This window comes from Nerophis ophidion, linkage group LG10 (genome assembly GCF_033978795.1).
Source record: "Nerophis ophidion isolate RoL-2023_Sa linkage group LG10, RoL_Noph_v1.0, whole genome shotgun sequence".
Lineage (NCBI taxonomy): Eukaryota > Metazoa > Chordata > Actinopteri > Syngnathiformes > Syngnathidae > Nerophis > Nerophis ophidion.
The window spans coordinates 36,996,660-37,018,950 of record NC_084620.1 but is presented as its reverse complement, the minus strand read 5'-3'; the positions used below and the strand labels follow the sequence as shown (position 1 = coordinate 37,018,950).

Here is a 22,291-nt window from a genome sequence, read left to right as displayed (position 1 = left end):
AGCGTCCAACAATCTATGTGAAACCTTTCAATTCGGTTTCAGGGCAAATCACTCTACTGAGACAGCCCTCGCAAAAATGACTAATGATCTATTGCTAACGATGGATTCTGATGCGTCATCTATATTGCTGCTCCTCCATCTTAGCGCTGCTTTCGATACCGTCGATCATAATATTTTATTAGAGCGTATCAAAATACGAATTGGTATTTCGGACTCAGCCCTGTCATGGTTTAACTCTTATCTTACTGATAGGATGCAGTGCGTCTCCTATAACAGTGTGACCTCGGACTATGTTAAGGTAACGTGTGGAGTTCCCCAGGGTTTGGTCCTTGGCCCTGTACTCTTCAGCATCTACATGCTGCCGCTAGGTGACGTCATACGCAAATACGGTATTAGCTTTCACTGTTATGCTGATGACACCCAACTTTACATGCCCCTAAAGCTGACCAACACGCCGGACAGTAGTCAGTTGGAAGCGTGTCTTAATGAAATTAAACAATGGATGTCCGCTAACTTTTTGCAACTTAATGCCAAAAAAACGGAAATGCTGATTATCGGTCCTGCTAGACACCGACCTCTATTTAATAATACAACTTTAACATTTGACAACCAAATAATAAAACAAGGTGACTCTGTAAAAAATCTGGGTATTATCTTCGACCCAAGTCTCTCCTTTGAGTCACACATTAAAAGCGTTACTAAAACGGCCTTCTTTCATCTCCGTAATATCGCTAAAATTCGCTCCATTTTGTCCACTAAAGACGCCGAGATCATTATCCATGCGTTTGTTACGTCTCGTCTCGATTACTGTAACGTATTATTTTCGGGTCTCCCAATGTCTAGCATTAAAAGATTACAGTTGGTACAAAATGCGGCTGCTAGACTTTTGACAAGAACAAGAAAGTTTGATCATATTACGCCTGTACTGGCTCACCTGCACTGGCTTCCTGTGCACTTAAGATGTGACTTTAAGGTTTTACTACTTACGTATAAAATACTACACGGTCTAGCTCCAGCCTATCTTGCCGATTGTATTGTACCGTATGTCCCGGCAAGAAATCTGCGTTCAAAAGACTCCGGCTTATTAGTGATTCCTAGAGCTCAAAAAAAGTCTGCGGGCTATAGAGCGTTTTCCGTTCGGGCTCCAGTACTCTGGAATGCCCTCCCGGTAACAGTTCGAGATGCTACCTCAGTAGAAGCATTTAAGTCTCATCTTAAAACTCATCTGTATACTCTAGCCTTTAAATAGACCTCCTTTTTAGACCAGTTGATCTGCCGCTTCTTTTCTTTCTCCTATGTCCCCCCCTCCCTTGTGGAGGGGGTCCGGTCCGATGACCATGGATGAAGTACTGACTGTCCAGAGTCGAGACCCAGGATGGACCGCTCGTCGGGACCCAGGATGGACCGCTCGCCTGTATCGGTTGGGGACATCTCTACGCTGCTGCTCCGCTTGAGATGGTTTCCTGTGGACGGGACTCTCACTGCTGTCTTGGAGCCACTATGGATTGAACTTTCACAGTATCATGTTAGACCCGCTCGACATCCATTGCTTTCGGTCCCCTAGAGGGGGGGGGTTGCCCACATCTGAGGTCCTCTCCAAGGTTTCTCATAGTCAGCATTGTCGCTGGCGTCCCACTGAATGTGAATTCTCCCTGCCCACTGGGTGTGAGTTTTCCTTGCCCTTTTGTGGGTTCTTCCGAGGATGTTGTAGTCGTAATGATTTGTGCAGTCCTTTGAGACATTTGTGATTTGGGGCTATATAAATAAACATTGATTGATTGATTGATTGAACATTCTCTTGGATCCATCCTCTGGAGCTGCCCCTGTCTCCATGTGCTTCCTTCTATAAAATATGGCCCCAATCCCACACCTCTACTTGGGACAGCAATTGTCGCCCCCAGCCTCCGTTCACATCCCGAGCAGCCGCCATCAAAGCTTCTATTTATTGAGACTCGAACATGGCTGCTATTGTTGGCCATGTGGGGCCGGTGGGTTGGCAGCGGCTTGGGTAAACACACTCCTGAGAGTGCGCAGTGTGTTGAAATATGTGGAACACCGGTCATGTGATGTTAAGTGGTAAGCCATTTAACTCCCTGTGACCTTGCAATGTGACATCCTGACAAGAAATCCTTATCTGCAGCTATCTGCATCCTAATTGGCAATTTGGCTGTGATTGGGTGTATTATTCTACCTTTTTACGGCTTCAGGAATGTTTTGGGCATGGCCAAAGGTGCAAACCATTTGTGTTAATTGCACCTTGAGGAGCTATACAAAATCTGTTTAATTAAATTGACAGGAGCTGGACTTTATCCTTCACTATTATTCCAAATATTGATACCATTCATTTAAAAATGTTTGACAAAATGGATAATAAGCTCACAAATTAAGACAAAGAAGAACTAAGTAGAAGCTATAAGATATGACTAGGGTGCTTTTCGCTTTTTAAGGACCGAGTGCAAAAACGCCAGTCAAAGAGCCACTATGTCAGTGTTTCTTACCCATAGGGCGCCCAAAAATGTGTTGTGTCTTAGCTGTGGTCTGTATTGGCCGCAGCGGTACTCAGTTGTAGTACCCTTTTCCACCACCTGAAGTTAAAACGTACCACTGATAGCCACGCACACCCTAGATGTGGTGAAATTACCCTCTGCATTTGACCCATCCCCTTGTTCCACCCCCTGGGAGGTGAGAGGAGCAGTGAGCAGCAGCGGTGGTCGCACTCAGGAATCATTTTTGGTGATTTAACCCCGAATTCCTGCCCTTGATGCTAAGTGCCAAGCAGGGAGGTAATGGATCCCATGTTTATAGTCTTTGGTATGACTCGGACGGGGTTTGAACTCACGACCTACTGATCCTGTGGCAGTATTGAGAATATCATCCATCCTATCCATCCATTTTCTCCTGATTGTCCCTCTCAGGGTCGGGGTGGGTGCTGGATCCTATCCCAGCTGCATTCGGGCGAAAGTCGGGGTACATTCTGGACATGTCCCCAAAACACCATAGGGCCAACAGGGTTAAACAACATTCAAATTCACATTACAAACCGAAGTCTGGACTTAAGTCCTAAATATGTTTTTTAAGCGCAAAATTGATGACTAAAGTTGCCGTAGTTTTTCATTTCCATTTATAATTTGGACATTTGAGTGAAGAAACATATTCATTATTATTTCATTTTATACAAAATGAGCATGATTGTATGTAAATTTATTTTTTGTCAGTTATTTATAAGTCCTTTCTCACGCAGTACAATACATTATTACTATTTATTGTTCTAATCAGCCTGACCTAAGCCTAAATTAGGTTGATGTGTTGGATAAATAATAATCTTTGTGATTAACACATGGTTTCATATCATTTGACAAGGTTGTAAACTAAATGGGTTAAATATAATTATTGAATATGACTACAATCAAGTATAGGATTTATCAGTGATAATATTTCAGTGGGACCCTGGCCCCCCTGTAGTGGAAAAGTTGGGCTCCGAGGTCAAAAAGGTCTGTGGCATAGCACTCTACTGCAAAAGTTCTAATTAAAATCTGTAACAACTAATATATAGAACAAATAAGCACAGTTTCATTGCTATATATATATATATGTATATATATATATATATATATATATATATATATATATATATATATGTATGTATGTGTATATAAATGTATGTGTATATATGTATATCTATATATATATATGTATATGTATATATATGTGTGTGTATGTGTATATATATGTATATGTATATATATGTATATATGTATATATATACATATATATATATGTATGTATATGTATATATATGTATATATGTATATATATACATATATATATGTATGTATATATATATATATATATACATATATATACATATATATATATATATATACATATATATATATATATATATATATATATATATATATATATATATATATATATATATATATATATATATATATATTTGTAACAGGACCATTTGTAATGCTTCAAAAATACTAATCAAAAATCCTCAAACTGGGACCCACATTTTACAATGGTCATTAAGTCGCAACCCACTTTTTTTTTAAAAGGGTTATATCATCTTTGTTTTTCTACAGTTAAAACACTTCCTTGTGGTCTACGTAACATGTAACTGTGGTTCTTTGCTCAAAACTTTGCATAGATTTTGTTTTACAGGTCGTTTGACCCGTTTTTTAAACGTCTCTTTAGGATGCGCCGTTTTAGTGGCTGGTCTCATTTACGTGCCTCCACTTTGACCGCTTCTTTTCCCCGTCAGCCATGTCGTAGTTTTTTAGCGCTTCAATATGAAGACGGATATAAATTTGAACTATGCACTACTTTTGTATTAAAAATTCCAACAGCTTGGGATGCATGTGCATGTAGGAGCCAGTCTGCCCCACCACAAGAGGATGGAGAAAAGGAAGGAATTAACTTACTGCAGCGTTTGACTACAATGGGATACTCGCGAAAAACTCTTCAGGGGAAACTTTACCATATATGGAGATATTGGCTGACATAACACTTGGGGTAAAATGTCACAAATTTGGCAATTTTCAAGCAGCCAGTTGGGAGGAAGTATGATGGAAGGCAATATTGTTTTGTAAATATCTCCGCCATGCCTCCATGGATTGATTTCAATTTTTGGGACTCATGCAGATCCCAAATACACAAAAACAGGTACCAATAAGTATAAGATCTGCGCTTTCTGAGTGCTTTTCTGGATTTTTTTGTTTTGGACTCTTGTCCACAAACAAATATATCGTTTTTTCCTTAATAACTGAGCATGAATGTAAGAAAAATTGACACACGCAATAGTTTTTTGCTTTGCTGGAGAAGAGTGGGGATTACTCAAAGAACAGAAAACTTGCACATTTGTTTAAAAAACAAACTTAACTTTAAATTATATAAATGACATTTAATCTAATAATATATTCAGAACGAAGAAGTAACATCTACAACAAATAGTCATAATTATTGCACAAAGAGAATGTGCAAAAACATGGACTGAATTTTTTAATACTCATAACTCCTAGGGTTTGTGAATGCAACCTCCCTGGCTGTAACGTCATTGGTGCATAATGAGGAATTCTTGTCAATGTGTTGTTGTATTTGTGGCTCTGCAATGCAGTATTAAGGGATGCTGTTTTGGCGCGGTAGGGCTGACAAAGTTTAAAAAGAGTGACAGACTCTGTGTGCTTGTCGGGACGCTACATTGCTTACAATAAGTGATTTGTAGAATATGACTGTGAAAAAACTTTTTGTAGGTGGCTGAGTTTGCATTCATTTAACACTGAAATCAGGCACCAACAGTTAATATTTTTCTGTGTGGCTTACGTTGCCACTAAGTAAACCGGGTCCCGGTGCCCATCCCTACTCAACGCATGATCTGACCGACACAGATGAACAGAAACACTGTTGTATTTTGTATTCCATGGGTCAAGACTAGTACTTAAGATGTATCTATAGATAGATGAATTACGAAACTAAAATATATTGTGTTCATCACCTTGTTTGTGGGCTTTTTTTCCCCATCGTATATTTCAACTTGTGCAATCTAGGCCTCCCGATTGTGTTAAGGTCATCTTGCCCTAACATTTTTAGTAACAGGATTCCTATGGAGTCCTTCATTGTTGATTGACAACCATCGTTGAAGCATTCAGTAATCAGGGCGCTACAGATGAGGGGCGTCTCCCTTAACGCTACTGCCACTGGTGGCATGTCAACCCACATGGCCTGGCTTGGCTTTCCCTGTATCAACATTTTGGGGCCAACAAAATCAAAGTGCAAATAAGCGACAAAATGGAACGGGTTATTTTAAGCTGAGGAACCCATTTACGATTTCCAAGGCCGGGATGGAACATACGAGCTTTAAGAGCCAGGTCTCTACTGGACAGAATAAAGCAAGGATACCTCATTCTGTGAAAAACAGGAACGTTTTTCATTGATAAGCAAATGATCCTTTATATGGACTGTGGTCAATTGGTTTGGCAATTTCTTCCTGACAAGCCATACCTTACAAGCTTATTGTTTTTGTTTCTTCAGATGGTCTGACGCTTGGCTTGCTAGTGTATTTGTCACACCGTGGTAAGGGAAGTCCTGTTTTGGGATTGTCTGGCAAACTTCCTGTCTTATTTTGAAAATTCTAATCCTCTCTCGTTTCAGGCCACTTGCTCTTCCTCCTGTGTCATTTGGTCTGATGTCTCTCCTGATTGCCTGATTGTGCCCACCTGTGTCACCCTCCCTCATGTGTATATAGTCCTCATCTTCCCCTGTCTTGTTGCCAGAGTAAATAGTCTTGTCACGTACCGCCAGCTTTTGTCCACAGCCTCGAACCAAGTCGATAAGTATTGTCTTGCTTTATTTATTGATTTCTTTGTTCCCTCTGAGAGTGATTTTCGTTTGCTAAAGTTTTACGGTCAAACCGTTTTGTGTCAATTTCTTAGTGCCTTGTCTCCCTTTTTTCCTCCTTTCGGAGCGCTTCAGTTTGCAGTCTTCTCAGCACTTTATAACATACTTTCTGTTTATAGCTTCTCGACTCCTCTGCATGAGCGATTTACCTTTTTTGTAGATAATCATAGATTGTTGTTTTTTTGTAATTAGATTCGTGTAAAACTTTGCTATTGCCTTTTTCCTCGCTATGGAGTGAATTTCCATTTATTGCCTTACGCCCTATGCTACATATCCTTTGTTGCTCAAATGTATCAAAGATAGATTTTGTAGCCACTTTGTTTTAATCACTCTGTCCGAGAGATATCAAAGAAAACTGTCTAAAGTCTGAGTCAATTGTCACTCTTCTGCACCTGAGTCCTCATTCTCGCCAAGACCTAACTGTATCAAGGAAACGATACTCTTGCTGATCACAGGTTGGGGCAAAACTGCTCCCACCGGTAGTCACAAATAGTTGAAAAGAATAGTGTGCCAGTGATAGAAGTCCGAATAAGTCAAAGTATGCAACCACAATATGATATGACACCAAGTCAGTGACGAGGGCTTTTACTGCACATGGGAAAGAGGCTGATGATGTCTGCACCACATGGTCAAATAAAGACAAGGACCATGTCCCGGTGAAATAGATAGATAGTACTTTATTGATTCCTTCAGGAGAGTTCCTTCAGGAAAATTAAAATTCCAGAAGCAGTGTACATAGTTGAGATCAATTTAAATAATGGGGGTTTAAATGGAAACAAAATAGAGAAATATTACAGTAAGAATGAAAAATAAAAAGCAACTATGGGAATAAAAATATAACAGTAAAATAAGAATATAACAAGACAAAGTAGGCAGTAGTGACCATGTTATGAAAACGTAATGCACTGTTATTGTTTTGCATCCCCTGTCATCCTTGTATCCCCCGTCCCAGAGAGGAGTTGTACAGTCTAATGGCATGTGGGACAAAGGAGTTTTTGAGTCTATTAGTCCTGCACTTGGGATAAAGCAGTCTAGCACTGAACAGGCTCCTCTGGCTACTAATAACGCTATGCAGAGGGTGACTGGCATCATATAGGATGCTCACTTGTTTGTCAACAGTCCTCTTCTCTGCCACCGTCACCAGTGATGACCCTCATAAAGGAGTACAATTACAACATGGGTCGTGTGGACCTCTGTAGTGGCCTGCTGAGACTATATTGCGTTACTAGAAGAACCAAAAAATGGACCATGTGCGTCTTTGATGTTGCCATGACAATTTTCTGGATGCACTACAAGTCCGACAGCATAGAGCAGGGGTGTTCAAAATTTTAAACTCTGGGGCCGTGTTGGGCTTAAAAAATTTGGCGGACTGCATGCAAATTAACGATATATACACACACATACAAACACAGATATGTATGTATGTGTGTGTAAGTGCATGTGTGTATATGTATGCGTATATCTATATCTATATATATGTGTGTGTGTGTATATACAGTGGTGCAAAAAAGTATTTAGTCAGCTACCGATTGTGCAAGTTATCCCACTTAGAATGATGACAGATGTCTGTAAATTTCATCATAGGTACACTTCAACTGTGAGAGACAGAATGTGAAAAAAAATCCAGGAATTCACGTTGTAGGAATTTTAAATAATTTATTTGTAAATGATGGTGAAAAATAAGTATTTGGTCAACCATTCAAAGCTCTCACTGATGGAAGGAGGTTTGAGCTCAAAATCTCACGATACATGGCCCCATTCAGTCTTTCCTTAACACGGATCAATCGTCCTGTCCCCTTAGCAAAAAAACAGCCCTAGACCATGATGTTTCCACCCCCATGCTTCACAGTAGGTCTGGTGTTCTTGGGATGCAACTCAGTATTTTTCTTCCTCCAAACATGACAAGTTGAGTTTATACCAAAATGGATACATGGATGATACAGCAGAGGATTGGGAGAATATCATGTGGTCAGATGAAGCCAAAATATAACTTTTTGGTATAAACTCAACTTGTCGTGTTTGGAGGAAGAAGAATACTGAGTTGCATCCCAAGAACACCATACCAACTGTGAAGCATGGGGGTGGAAACATCATGCTTTGGGGCTGTTTTCCTGCTAAGGGGACAGGACGATTGATCCGTGTTAAGGAAAGAATGAATGGGGCCATGTATCGTGAGATTTTGAGCCAAAACCTCCTTCTGTCAGTGAGAGCTTTGAATGGTTGACCAAATACTTGTTTTCCACCATAATTTACAAATAAATTATTTAAAATTCTTACGATCTGAATTCCTGGATTTTCTTTTCACATTCTCTCTCACAGTTGAAGTGTACCTCTGTCATCATTTTAAGTGGGAGAACTTGCACAATTGGTGGCTGACTAAATACTTTTTTGCCCCACTGTATGTACATATAGGAAGTCAGTGGAACTATTTTGCAGTGTTTTTACTCAGCCGTATTGTTTAAACTATATGCAGTTTATTGTTGTTGATTATTTTTTTACAATCTTCATTTTGGTACGTGAAGCTACGAGAACTGGATGGAATCCTTTTAAACCTATTTACAGAGGAGTATGAAGTAATCAGCTTACTACTCTGAGAATTTTGTTGGATACATGTGACATAAAGGAGACGATAAACAATGGCACCAAGGTAAATCCCATCAAATGTTCAGTTTTTACTTTGTTACATGCTGTAAAAATAGTCAGTGACATGCAAGTTGTGCAGTTATTAGCCTTAACTCGAATGAACCGAATGCTAATGCTAAAAATTAGCTAACGCTAACTCCGATGTTTGTGTTGTTGCCGTAGGATAAACATTGACATATATTCTTTACATATTGTTTTTTACAGCTGAAATGGACCAAAAGTAATTGCCTGAAACAGATGAATTCCTAATTTACTTAAAGGACGCATTCCTGACTGTTGGACACTGAGGACAAATGCCTGGATTTATATGAACAATTTGGTACACTTTGTTTTTAAATTATATCGTTTTGTATATTATGGTTTTGTATTTTATTTACTAACCACTTTAGTAAAATAAATATTCAAGATTCAACATTGTTTATTGTCATATGCACAGTTAAACAGACAGTTTGCCGTACAATGGAAATCTTATTTTGCTAGTCCACCCTTCAACAAGTCACACGGTACTTAGCTAAAAATAAAAATAAGTATATACAAGGCACAGTAAGTAACTTAACATTATTGCACATTCTGATTGACAGTCAACAGTATAAATATGGAGGTGACCTTGAGTCACAGCAGCACTTAAAGTGTCTGAAAGATGTCTACAGTGATGGTTCACAGTTCGGGGGTGGTCAAGGTAGCTGTCTTTTATTCAAAATGACAAAAGTAAAGACGACGGGGGGGGGACACACCTAATATTCTCTTTTTTCATGGTATCCATGGCGAAATATGCTAAACCACGTCATCAGCCTGATTTGTATAAACTACCTATCCATCCATCCATCCATTTCCTACCGCTTGTCCCTTTTGGGTTCGCTGTAGCCTGTCTCAGCTGCATTCGGGTGGAAGGCGGGGTACACCCTGGACCAGTCGCCACCTCTGAACTGTGAAATGTGGTGAAAACTGAAACCACACACTTCTACAAGAATCTTTAGTTCCAGGAACTACAGGTTCCACAAACTGAAAGTTCCTGAAGTTTTGGTGAAAAATGGCCTATTAGTCTGTTACTAAAAGAAGCCAAATATATGACAGGAGGCTGTCTGTTTTTAAGGACATGCTGTAAAAGCGCCAATCCAAGATCCTCTATGTGACAGAGGGCTTTGCCATACTGAAAAAGTGCTACTTAAAGATCCATATATGACAAGACTACTTTGTTGTTGTCTCTTGCTAGTCAAAGACTATCTACTCTATTTGGGAATCAGGGAAATGACACCACAACTAAGCAAAGAGGGTGAACGTGAGGAAGGGGTTAAAGAGCAAAAGAAGGTGTTTGGTTACAGGAGGGAAGGTAAAGATATTAGACATAGCGGCGGTAGGAAAGAAAAGAGCGAGCTTGGAAGTATCGCTGAGTTTTAGACAGTCAGTTGTTCCTCTGCCTGTGCCAGCGGGAAAAAATAACCTCTCACGTTTCTCTAAGATCTCACATTACTTTTGCTTCTTAGCCCCAGCGACCCAGTTAACTAAAACCGCAGCAAGTAGTTTGCCATCAGGTTCCCATCAAGGACGAGCTGCTGGAGTATTTGTGAAGTGACAGACCGTAAAGACAGCTTCTTTGATGCGAACATCCAGCCCAGATAACGACAATTGAATCCATATGGTTTTAAAGCCGACTAGTGTTTTAGACCTCCGCTTGTTTTCACTGCTACCCGCTTCCTTCACTCGCAGGATCCAGCTAAGCACTTTATTTAACAAATAGGCAGAAAACTGAGTGGAAACAGCTCTAGGAGAACGTTCTGAGAAAAATGGATGTTTCGTGTCTCTCGTGATGGCGTTTCTGGGAATGCACTGATGTTGAGAAACCGCAGGGTTCTGCTAATTTCAGCTTGTTTGTGCAACTTTGGATAATGTTTCCACCACCACAAACTAAGTCATCGTCTTCATCACATGCTTACACAGGTGATGCAATAGTGTGGGATGTCTACCACCCTTATATTACGCGGAGGATTGAACTATATTAGACACACTACCACTCTTAATCATGGCTTTTTATTAGGTTGTAAAGATTAATCGATATATAAATTTATATTCCTAAAATTCCACTACGGTACATTAATCTGTGCTCGGTAAGTTGGCCTTCCGTAAGATACGTATCGATCCAACATTGTTTTAGGCAATCAATCGATTTGATCAATACTAGACTTGTCCAGGGTGTACGCCGCCTTCTGCTCAATTGTAGCTGAGATAGGCACCAGCGCCCCCCACCACCCTATAGGGAAAAAGCGGTAGAAAATGGATGGATGGATGGATAGACAAAGGAAATCATTAAGTTAAAGTACCAATGATTGTCACACACACACTAGGTGTGGTGAAATGTGTCTTCTGCATTTGACCCATCCCCTTGTTCCACCCCCTGGGAGGTGAGGGGAGCAGTGAGCAGCAGCGGTGGCTGCGCTCGGGAATCATTCTGGGGATTTAACCCCCAATTCTAACCCTTGCCGCTGAGTGCCAAGCAGGGAGGTAATGGGTCACATTTTTTTGTCTTTGGTATGACTCGGCTGGGGTTTGAACTCACAACCTACCAATCTCAGGGCGGACACTAACCACAAGGCCACTGAGCAAGTATTAGTTTTAAGAATGGCAGACTTGATTAAAGTTTAGCAGTTTTAATGATAAGGACGTTAAACGTTACTCAAATCTGTCCGTCAAGTCGGCAAAACAAGTACGGTGGATAGCGTCAGTGGCCGAGAAATGGCACAACAAATACAAAGGCCACAAGACAATCTGATAAAGCCATAAAATAAAGCCACAACACAACAACTTTCAGCTACAGCCCGATTGCAAAAGCCACAACCAATACAAATGCCACAACACAATGATATGAAGCCATAACACAACTTTAAGCCACAAAGGAAGCAACGGACACACAATCTCGGAAGTGACAGCTGAACAAGCGACAGCATCAGACGGAGTGACTGAGGTGGCAGGTTGAAAACGGTGTAGTGAACATAGTGAATTATTATTGAAAAGGTAAATATTATTTATGACTGAAAAAGTGGTCGCACTTCACCTACTTTTCCAACTTCGTTCATGACGTTTTCAACTTTCAAGCCTGTAAAATTTTGGCCAAAAATTTGCGTATCACAATATCACTTCCACGTTTTTTTTCAACAAAATGTCAATAGAAATACGATCCAAACAAAATGTGTTGAAAGTTCGCCGCAGGTGACCGCTGTTCCTCTTGCCTATACGCTCTACTGAGTTGTAGGACGGGGAGATGATCAGAGCCCCGAAACAAGCTCGCTAGTTAACTAACCACACTGCAAAAACTGAAATCTAAGTAAGATTAAATATCTCAAATAAGGTTGACATTTGCTGATAAGGTAATTCTTCTCACTAAGCAGATTTTATGTTAGAGTCTTTTACTTGTTTTATGGGTTTTGATCCTAAATGATCTCAGTAAGATATTACAGCTTGTTGCTGAAATTTGATGACCTATATTGAGTAAAACATGCTTGAAACTAGAATATCAACTGATGCAAAGCTGTGTCATCAACACTCACAAGTATAAAACTACTTTTTTACAGTAATAATTTCTTACATCAAGCATGAAAAAAAAAAATCAAGATGTTGAGCGCATATCATTATGTCAAGATAATGGCACTAGCATTTACTTAATTTAAGAATATTTTTCAACTTATTGAGCAAAAAGGTCTCATTTTTTGGTCTACCAATAAAAGTGCACTTATTAGTGAAACATACTTATTTTAAGGTATTTTTGGGTTCATTGAGGTTAGCTAATTTTACTTGTTTTGGAAAGTTTTGACAAGCCAAGTTCTATTTTTCTATTGGCAGATAACTTTGCTTAGTTCAAATGAAATACCCCTAATTTTTGTATTTTTTTTCTTGTTTTTGAACACTGACTTTTTGCAGTGTATCGAGCGAGCTGACTTGTTGTCGCCTCTGTTCGGTTGACTGTCTACTTTGCTTGTAATCATACGTAGATGATTACAATCCAAACGGTTAGTTACAAAACAGTTGTATTTCTAGAGCAGTGGTTCTCAAATGGGGGTATGCGTACCCCTGGGGGTACTTGAAGGTATGCCAAGGGGTACGTGAGATTTTTAAAAAATATTCTAAAAATAGCAACAATTCAAAAATCCTTTATAAATATATTTATTTAATAATACTTCAACAAAATATGAATGTAAGTTTATAAACTGTGAAAAGAAATGCACCAAAGCAATATTCAGTGTTGACAGCTAGATCTTTTGTGGACATGTTCCATAAATATTGATGTTAAAGATTTATTTTTTTGTGGAGAAATGTTTAGAATTAAGTTGATGAATCCAGATGGATCTTTTATTACAATGATTATGATGATTACTTCTATGTGTAGAAATGTTTATTTATAATTGAATCACTTCTTTATTTTTCAACAAGTTTTTAGTTATTTGTGTATCTTTTTTCCAAATAGTTCAAGAAAGACCACTACAATATTTTGCACTTTTATACAATTGAATAAATCAGAAACTGATGACATAGTGCTGTATTTTACTTTTTTATCTCTTTTTTTTTTTAACCAAAAATGCTTTGCTCTGATTAGGGGGAAACTTTTTTTTTTAGTTCTTTGCATGTATGACATAGAGTGCACTTTTCCACTATGTTTGAAATGATACATATGTTAAAATATATATATATATATATATATATATTCTGTGGTATATTAAATGGGACATTGTAGGTGTCAAAAAGAACGCCAAAAAAGTTTGGTAGCTGAGAATAAGTCTACAGGTAAAATATAGTGTATAAATGTACCCAATTGAATGTAGTTTGGATTTTAAAAATGTTCTTTCGGGGGTTCATGTCGCAGCACTTCATGCTGTTAAAAATGTCGTCTTTTTCCTTGTCATCCCTGAACTTTCCTCCTCAGGAAGTTGGTCCGTTGCCTAAACTTGACACCCTGTCACTTCCGTTGCGTCTTGATGTTGTTGTGTTTTGGCTTTTAGTTGTTGTGGTATGTCTTTATATTATTGGGTTGTAGCATTTATATTTGTTGTGGCTTTTGCAATTGTGCCGTAGCTGAAGATGGTTGTGTTGTCACTTTGTTATTGTGTTGTGGCGTTTGTTGTGACTTTTCTCGGCGACCGTAGTTGTTTAATAAGACGACAGTAAAATCAGGAGGTCAAACCACTGCTCATCATACCAGAAAAGGTTGGTTTGAACTTATTTTCTCAGGTAAACCTACTGTTCACTCAGTCGACCCGAAGAGACGTTGCTTCCACTTTATTTTTGATATTATTTTATGTTGAAAAACAACAGTAAAAGTAGCAGGTAAATTGACTGTTAAAATGTTAATTACTGTACTTTTATCGAACATTTCTTAAAGGTTGAAAATGAGACCAGAAAAGGTTTCCCCTTGTTAAGTCAACCTAAAGTGCACTTTATTCAAATAAGATGTGAATGCTTTGGCCATTAATTGTTGTTTACTTGCTTGTTTGTATCAATAACTCATTCATAGATAATTCCCTTAAAAGAAAAAAAAGTATTATAGGTAACTTCATCTGCAGTGTGCATTATCCAATATTTGTTTCACTGTCGAACTGGTTGATTTTTTTCTTCGTTAAAAAGTTACTTAATCGTTTCGGACAACATCCTTCCAAATAAACTAATATCGTTCCCTGAATCGTATGGGCAACTCCAGATATTGATTCGAACCTAATTGTTGTAAAAATGAATCGTCACACTCTTACTTTTCATAAAATAAAACGAGGAATCAACTGACCAAATCCGGCCTAGGAAGGACACTACACTGGCCCCCGAGTTGGGGGACAAACATTTGTGCAGTAAAGTCCTTGCACAGAGGAACTTGGACCACTGTAAACACATTGTCAGATCCTTGCATTGACATTTTAACCTTGCGAGCAAACAGAACACGGCGGTCCAGACTTGTGATTTACATAACTGAGATGTTTCTCAAGGCACCCCTTCAGTCTCCTTTTTGGCAGCGACACGTTTTTCATAATTGTGATTTCTGTAACTAAGGTGTTGCTGTATGCTGTAGCTAGTTTACTTCAGATACAGTCAGTAGTCATTTAACTTCTTTAGATACACTGGTGTCCTCTCTTTGTCAATTTTTAGGCTAGTTTACTGGTTGCCCGCGAGTTCAGTTAATACAAATTACAATTTTGCAGAAGATTTTTAAAAACATTCATAGAGGATCTTTGGCTCGCATTTTGCTTAAAAACATCAGAGTGGTTTATTCAATCAATCAATCAACCAATCAATCAAAGTTTCCTTGTATAGCCCTTTATCACAAGTGTCTCAAAGGGCTGCGCAAGCCACAACGACATCCTCTGCTCAGATCCCACATCAGGGCAAGAAAAAACTCAAACCAATGGGATACAATGAGAAACCTTGGAGGGGACCGCAGATGTGGGGACCCCCGCTGGGCGACCGGTGCAATGGATGTCGAGAGGTTCTAGTTAATAGTGTGAGAGTCCAGTCCAGACCTGGGCAAATTAAGGCCCGGGGGCCACATGCGGCCTGTTAAGCTTTTCAATCTGGCCCGCCGGACATTCCCAAATATATTTTTTTAGATCTTTAAGATGGAAAGTGTCGCTGCCATTATGATGTGCAGAGATGTTTTCTAATGTTCGTAAGTCTTCAACTGTACAAAGTATTTCAATGGTTGGAATATGCGCTTTTGTTTGATATACCAGTTACTATGGTAATCTAATTAGTTATAATGGTCATCTAATTAATTACTATGATAATCTACATCACAGCAGCTCAGACAAGGCACCAAGCAGTGTGGGTGGGAAGCATTTCCACAGACGCGGAAGGAGATTTTCACAACAAAGTTCTAAAGCTTAGTGATATATCAGATTGTAGGTGGGTTTATTTTGTACCCTTCGCGTTCATATTTCACTGTTTGTTGCATTTTTATTGTGTTTCACTTGATTGTAAAATATTTCGATCGAAAGGGGGTTTGACATTCATATTTTGTCAATATTCAGTGTTTTATCCTTCATAGAAAAATGTAAAATTCCATTAAGTTTTTAAGGCGGTCTGTCATAACGTTTTTAGCATTCAATCAGACATTATTGTGAGGTTTTGTATTAGTGTTCCTAAAAATAGATATACTGGCCCCCAGATACATTTTTTTTCTCTAAATGTGGCCCTCGAGGCAAAATAATTGCCCAGGCCTGGTCCAGTTCATAGTGGTCCTGTAACTCTGACAAAATAAATGAATCAAAATCAATAGTCTACTATAGAAAACTCGGGTTCTTTGGGAATTCACAAAGTAAGAATAATAGTGAAAGGACAAGTCCGGCCCCCTCTGTCTTTAGCACCCTAGAAATGTGGCCCCCAAAATTACCGTATTTCATTGAATGTCCCTGATATAGTGCTATAAATAAAAACATGTCCTGTCACAATGTTTGTCATGACTTCTTCTAAAGTGTCCACACTGTCCTGCAGGCTTGAGTCACATGGTGTGGTCAGTGACTCGCATCCCGCACAGCCGAATGAAATCAGTGATTCAGTTCCTGTGCCGGCTTTGAAACAGAGAAGCGCCTTCAAGCAACTGCTGATTTACGGTATAGCACATCAAACATCGCATAGGAGGTGAACCTTGTGGAACTTTACAGGACTTTGCTACTTGGGTTTAGTCTGCAAGCACTCTCATGAGACGTGTGTGTTCAGGGTAACAGTTTGCCATGCGGCTCACAGTCGTCTCTTGTGTGTCGCGGCTAATTGGGCAGGGGAAACAAATTTCCGCAAAGTAAGAATATCTCTCCTGTAAGAGGGCCGTGGTCCCAAAAAGTTGGAGAACTCTATAGTGCACATGGAAATCCATCCATCCATCCATCCTCCAACACTTATTCCCTTTGGGGTTGCGGGGGGAGCTGGTGCCTATCTCCGCTACAATCGGGCGGAAGGCAGGGTTACACCCTGGACAAGTCGCCACCTCATCGCAGGGCCAACACAGATAGACAGACAACATTCACACGCTAGGGCCAATTTAGTGTTGCCAATCAACCTATCCCCAGGTGCATGTTTGGAGGTGGGAGGAAGCCGGAGTACCCGGAGGGAACCCACGCAGTCACGGATTGAACATGCAAACTCCACACAGAAAGATCCATAGCCTGGGATAGAACCCAGGACCTTCGTATTGTGAGGCAGATGCACTAACCCCTCTTCCACCGTGCTTCCCCACATGTAAACCACAAAAAAAAAAAAAACCCTCCCCTTTTTCTCGGAACAAAGCAAAGCCACAGGGTGTTTCTCTTTTTGGTTGAAGCATCTTCTTAAACATGTCAGGACAAGAGAATAGAAATGGCTGTGCGACAATGGAAAGGAAATGCAAAAGTGGTGGTGAAGAAGCCAAAATGTTAATGGATAAGTTATTTGTTGAAAGAAAATACTTTTTGGGAGAAAGAAAGTTGCAGATAAAAGTTATTTCTGGCGGATGTTTTTTATTTTATTTTATTTTTTTTAAAGAAATACAACCTTTTTGGATATTTACATATAAATGGAAAATAATATTTCACGCTCTTGTGTTTGTTGGTGGGTAATAATTGTAAACAAAGGACTTACCTCTGCTCTCAGCACATCAGCACTCACGGAAAAGCAATGGAGGGCGCAGGCCAAGGTGACGAGCAAGAGGAGCACCATTCTCCTTGCAGAGTAGAGAACACAACTCCCTGCACAAATCCTGACGTCTTCACAGATTGCACAAGGGGGGAAAAAAAAGTCTTAGTGTGTATCAAAATGACTCCGCAGCTTTTCAACTTGTCAAAGACTGAAGTTAAATGCAGGGGAAAAGTCCAATTTAAGATGAAAACAGCCAGCAGAAGGATGAAATCATATGGCACATCTGTTTCTTAACTTTGTTCCCCTTTGCTGTTGTCTACAGTGTGTGTGGATGTGATCCCAGGGAAGGTTTATCCTTTGGGTCCCTCCTCCAGATGTTTTTCCCCCTCGTGTTTTTTAACTCCGTCCTTGCTGTCTGACGTGTTGCAGTATGGTGCTTAAAAACAGCAAAGCACTTTTGGTAATTTACGGAACAAGTGTGAAGCTATGGCTTTACACTTTGTTACACATATATATTTAGCATTCTATTTGAGTTACTTTAATGAGTTTACAACTCCTCTGTGCTGTTTTGTACTGTTTTTCTACTTGTTTTGTTTATTATTATTTATTGATTGTTAGTAAATGTTGCAGATTATGAATAAAGGATTGTAAAATTCACAAAAAACAGGAAAGCATTTTTGAGGGATCTTTGGCTATCCATCCAGACATTTTCTACCGCTTGTTCCTTTCTGTGGCTATTTTTTCCTAAAAACAGCAGATGTTCCTGTTCTATAAAGATAATCGTACAGCCCTAATTAACCGTAAATAAACATCTGAAATGTTTTAACCTCACAAACTGAACCGTGGCACTCAAAACCGCTTATTTCAAACTATTTTTTCAACTGGAAAACCGCAGTAATATGAATAGACGCATAGTGCCACCTAGCGTTGAGTTTGTGTTTATTTGGAACATGCATGCATACAACATGATCCATTACACTTTCCACTTTCTATATTCAACATGTTGGAAGAAGCAGATCTTATTTAATCCCACTCCTTTTCCTTTACATAGCAGTTGCTAAAACTTTTGTTCATTTCCTGTTCTCAATGTAGTCACAATATACTCCAGCAGTAGTAACAATACAAATAAATAAATAATAATTGGTGAAGTAAGTTGTATTTCACATAGTGAGATAAATAAGATTATCTACAAAAAGAATGGATGGATGAGATGAATTCAGAATGTTTATCATGGTTCTTCTTCTTTGTACTTTGTAAACACTTTAAGTTTGAAAAGTTTCTAGAAGTGGATCATATAAGTATATTGTTTGATTTCTTTGCTTAATACATTCCATAATTTAATTCCACATACAGATATACTGACGATCTTAAGTTTTGTACGTGTGTAAAAATTCAGTAATTTTGATTCAATAAATAAAGTGTTTAAATGCTCTTTATATCCAACATTATGTATTATTCTAACTGACCTTTTTTGTAACACAGTTAATGAATGAAGTGTAATTTTGTAGTTATTTCTCCATATTTCTAAAAACTATCATTTCTCACAAACTGATTTCAAACGACGTCGTTGGTGTACTTCAGGTGTGTCCAAAGTGCGGCTCCAGAACACATTGTAAAAATAAGATAAAAAAAAATAAAAACATGAAAAGTGGTATAAAAGAACAAACAGGTGAAATGTAACAAGAAAATATCGCAATATTTACTCTAAAAACACAAATTTGCCATGAAGGTTGTTTCTTAAAAAAAAAAAAAAAAACTATTCAAAATCAATGTTTTTATTAATTACTGACCTATTCAAGGCTCCAATTATGTCACGTTAAATATTCCACTTTGAGATATTTTTTGGGGAAAATGTTACATATTTTGTGTTTTCCATTTATAAAAACTAATTTTTTTCTTTAAAGAAGGCCGTAAAATGAACAAACCAAATCATGAACAACAATGAAAGTTATAATTGACGGATAGATCTGAAGTTGATCTCGAGATAATTGTGTTAAAAGTAAACAGTAAAAAAAATTATAATTAAATTTTTAACACTTTGAGTTTTGGATCATTTGGATCACCAATCATTTTTGTGGGACTTTTTTTTAAGTGTCATTGCTAAAAAAATACAAAATAATTTATAAATAAATAAATAATGGGCAGCACGGTGGAACAGGGGTTAGTGTATGTCCCTCAGAATACAAAGGTCCTGAGTTGTCCTTGATTCAATCCCGGGCTCAAGATCTTACAGTTTCCTCCAACCGCCATAAAAGATGCACCTGGGGATAGGTTGATTGGCAACACTAAATTGGCCCTAGTGTGTGAATATGAGTGTGAATGTTGTCTGTCTATCTGCGTTGGCCCTGCGATGAGGTGGCGACTTATCCAGGGTGTAGCCCACCTTCCGCCCGAATGCAGCTGAGATAGGCTCCAGCCCCCCACCCCCCGCGACCCTGAACAGGACAAGCGGTAGAAATGGATGGATGCTCAAAAAATAATCAAAATCAATGTGGTTATTATATAATCTCAAATATTCTCCTTAAAAATATTATTGGGTGAAAATATTGCATATTTTGTTTTTTTCCATAAAAAAACTGGGTTTTCTTTGACAAAAACATTTAACAACTTTATTTTGACAAAAAGACCTAATGTTGATCTATAGATGTAAACCTTGAATAAAAATAATAATAATAACGACACATTTTTTAATTTTTTTTTTACCAAAACCCTTTGGGGTCACAGGGATCAAGCCTGAGTGGAGGCCTAAATGGATATTTTCTATACATATATTGTATTGGGGGTTCCCTCCGGGTACTCCGGCTTCCTCCCACTTCCGAAGACATGCACCTGGGGATAGGTTGATTGGCAACACTAAATGGTCCCTAGTGTGTGAATGTGAGTGTGAATGTTGTCTGTCTATGTGTTGGCCCTGGGATGAGGTGGCCACTTGTCCATGGTGTAGCCCGCCTTCTGCCCGATTGTAGCTGAGATAGGCGCCAGCACCCCCCGCGATCCCAAAAGGGAATAAGCGGTAGGAAATGGATGGATGGATGTTGTCTGTCTATCTGTGTTGGCCCTGCGATTAGGTGACCACTTGTCCAGGGTGTAGCCCGCCTTCCGCCCAGATGCAGATGAGATAAGCTCCAGCACCCCCCGCGACCCCGAACGGGACAAGCAGTAGAAAACGGATGGATGGATGCTCAAAAAAATAATTAAAATCAATATTGCTATGAGTTATTGACCTTTTAAGGTTCCAATTATTATATGATCTCAAATATTCTCCTTGAAAATGTTGCATATTTTGTGTTTTTTCCATAAAAAACAGGGTTTTCTTTGACAAAAAGGGCATACAACTTAAATATTTAACAACTTTATTTTGACAGCAAGACCTAATGTTGATCTAGAGATGTAAATGTTGAATAACAATTATAATAATGATAAATAATGACACATTTTTTAAATATTTATTTGACCAAAACCCATCTGGGGTCCCTGGGATCAAGCCTGAGTGGAGGCCTAAATGCCTACTGAAACCCACTACTACCCACCACACAGTCTGATAGTTTATATATCAATGATGAAATATTAACATTGCAACACATGCCAATACGGCCTTTTTAGTTTACTAAATTACAATTTTAAAATTCCCGGGAGTTTCTTCTTGAAAACGTCGCGTAATGATGACGTGTAGGAAATACGAGCGCTGCACACACACACAGCTAAAAGTCGTCTGCTTTAACCGCATAATTACACAGTATTTTGGAGATCTGTGTTGCTGAATCTTTTGCAATTTGTTCAATTAATATTGGAGAAGTCAAAGTAGAAAGATGGAGTTGGGAGGCTTTAGCCTTTAGCCACACAAACACATGGGGATCCCTTGTTTAAAATTCCCGGAGGTGAAACTTTACTATGGATAAGCCCGGTCAAGCGAACATGGATCCTGTCAACCAGCAGGTTTCGGTGAGAAAATTGTGGTAAAAAGTCGCTTCTTACCGGAGATCAGCTGAGCTTGCCCCGTCCATAAAGCTGCCGTCTACTTCCCTGAAAAATTGGCGTCAACACACCCGTGGACACACACCTCCGACTATCAGGTACTATTAAACTCACTAAAACACTAGCAACACATTAGAAAGATAAGGGATTTCCCAGAATTATCCTAGTAAATATGTCTAAAAACATCTGCATCCGTCCCAATACAATCACGTTTTTTTTTCTAGTCCGTCTCTATCAATATCCTCAAACTTTCATCCTTGCTCAAATTAATGGGGAAATTGTCATTTTCTTTTGTTCCGAATAGCTCTTTTTGTTGGAGGCTCCCATTAAAAACAATGTGAAGATGTGAGGAGCCATCAACATGTGACGTTATCGTCTGCGACTTCCGGTAGAGGCAGGGCTTTTCTGTTAGCGACCGAAAGTTGCAAACTTTATTGTGGATCCATCCATCCATCCATTTTCTACCGCTTATTCCCTTTTTTATTGTGGATGTTCTCTACTAAATCCTTTCAGCAAAAATATGGCAATATCGGGAAATGATTAAGTATGACACATAGAATGGACCTGCCATCCCTGTTTAAATAGGAAAATCTCATTTCAGTAGGCCTTTAAATGTATATTTTTAATACATATATTGTATTGGTTTTTGGAATTATAAATATCAAAATGGCCCCCGCTTGCTTTGATTTTT

The 22,291-nt window shown here is 38.8% G+C and overlaps 1 protein-coding gene and 1 long non-coding RNA gene across 2 annotated transcripts in view; one reads left to right on the top strand and one right to left on the bottom strand.

The window, feature by feature from the left end:
* mmp14a (matrix metallopeptidase 14a (membrane-inserted)) overlaps positions 1-17,977 on the bottom strand; it is a 29,803-nt gene extending 11,826 nt beyond the window's left edge. Inside the window, exon 1 of the mRNA XM_061913605.1 lies at positions 17,629-17,977. Within this exon, the coding sequence (XP_061769589.1) occupies positions 17,629-17,706 (78 nt within the window). The 5' untranslated portion in view covers positions 17,707-17,977. The remainder of the gene's footprint in view (positions 1-17,628) is intronic.
* LOC133560739 (uncharacterized) lies at positions 6,147-18,405 on the top strand. The gene is made up of 3 exons (XR_009808513.1): positions 6,147-6,341; positions 16,510-16,628; positions 17,641-18,405. It is a non-coding gene; the product is annotated as an uncharacterized LOC133560739 (long non-coding RNA).
* The last annotated feature ends 3,886 nt before the right edge of the window (positions 18,406-22,291 follow it).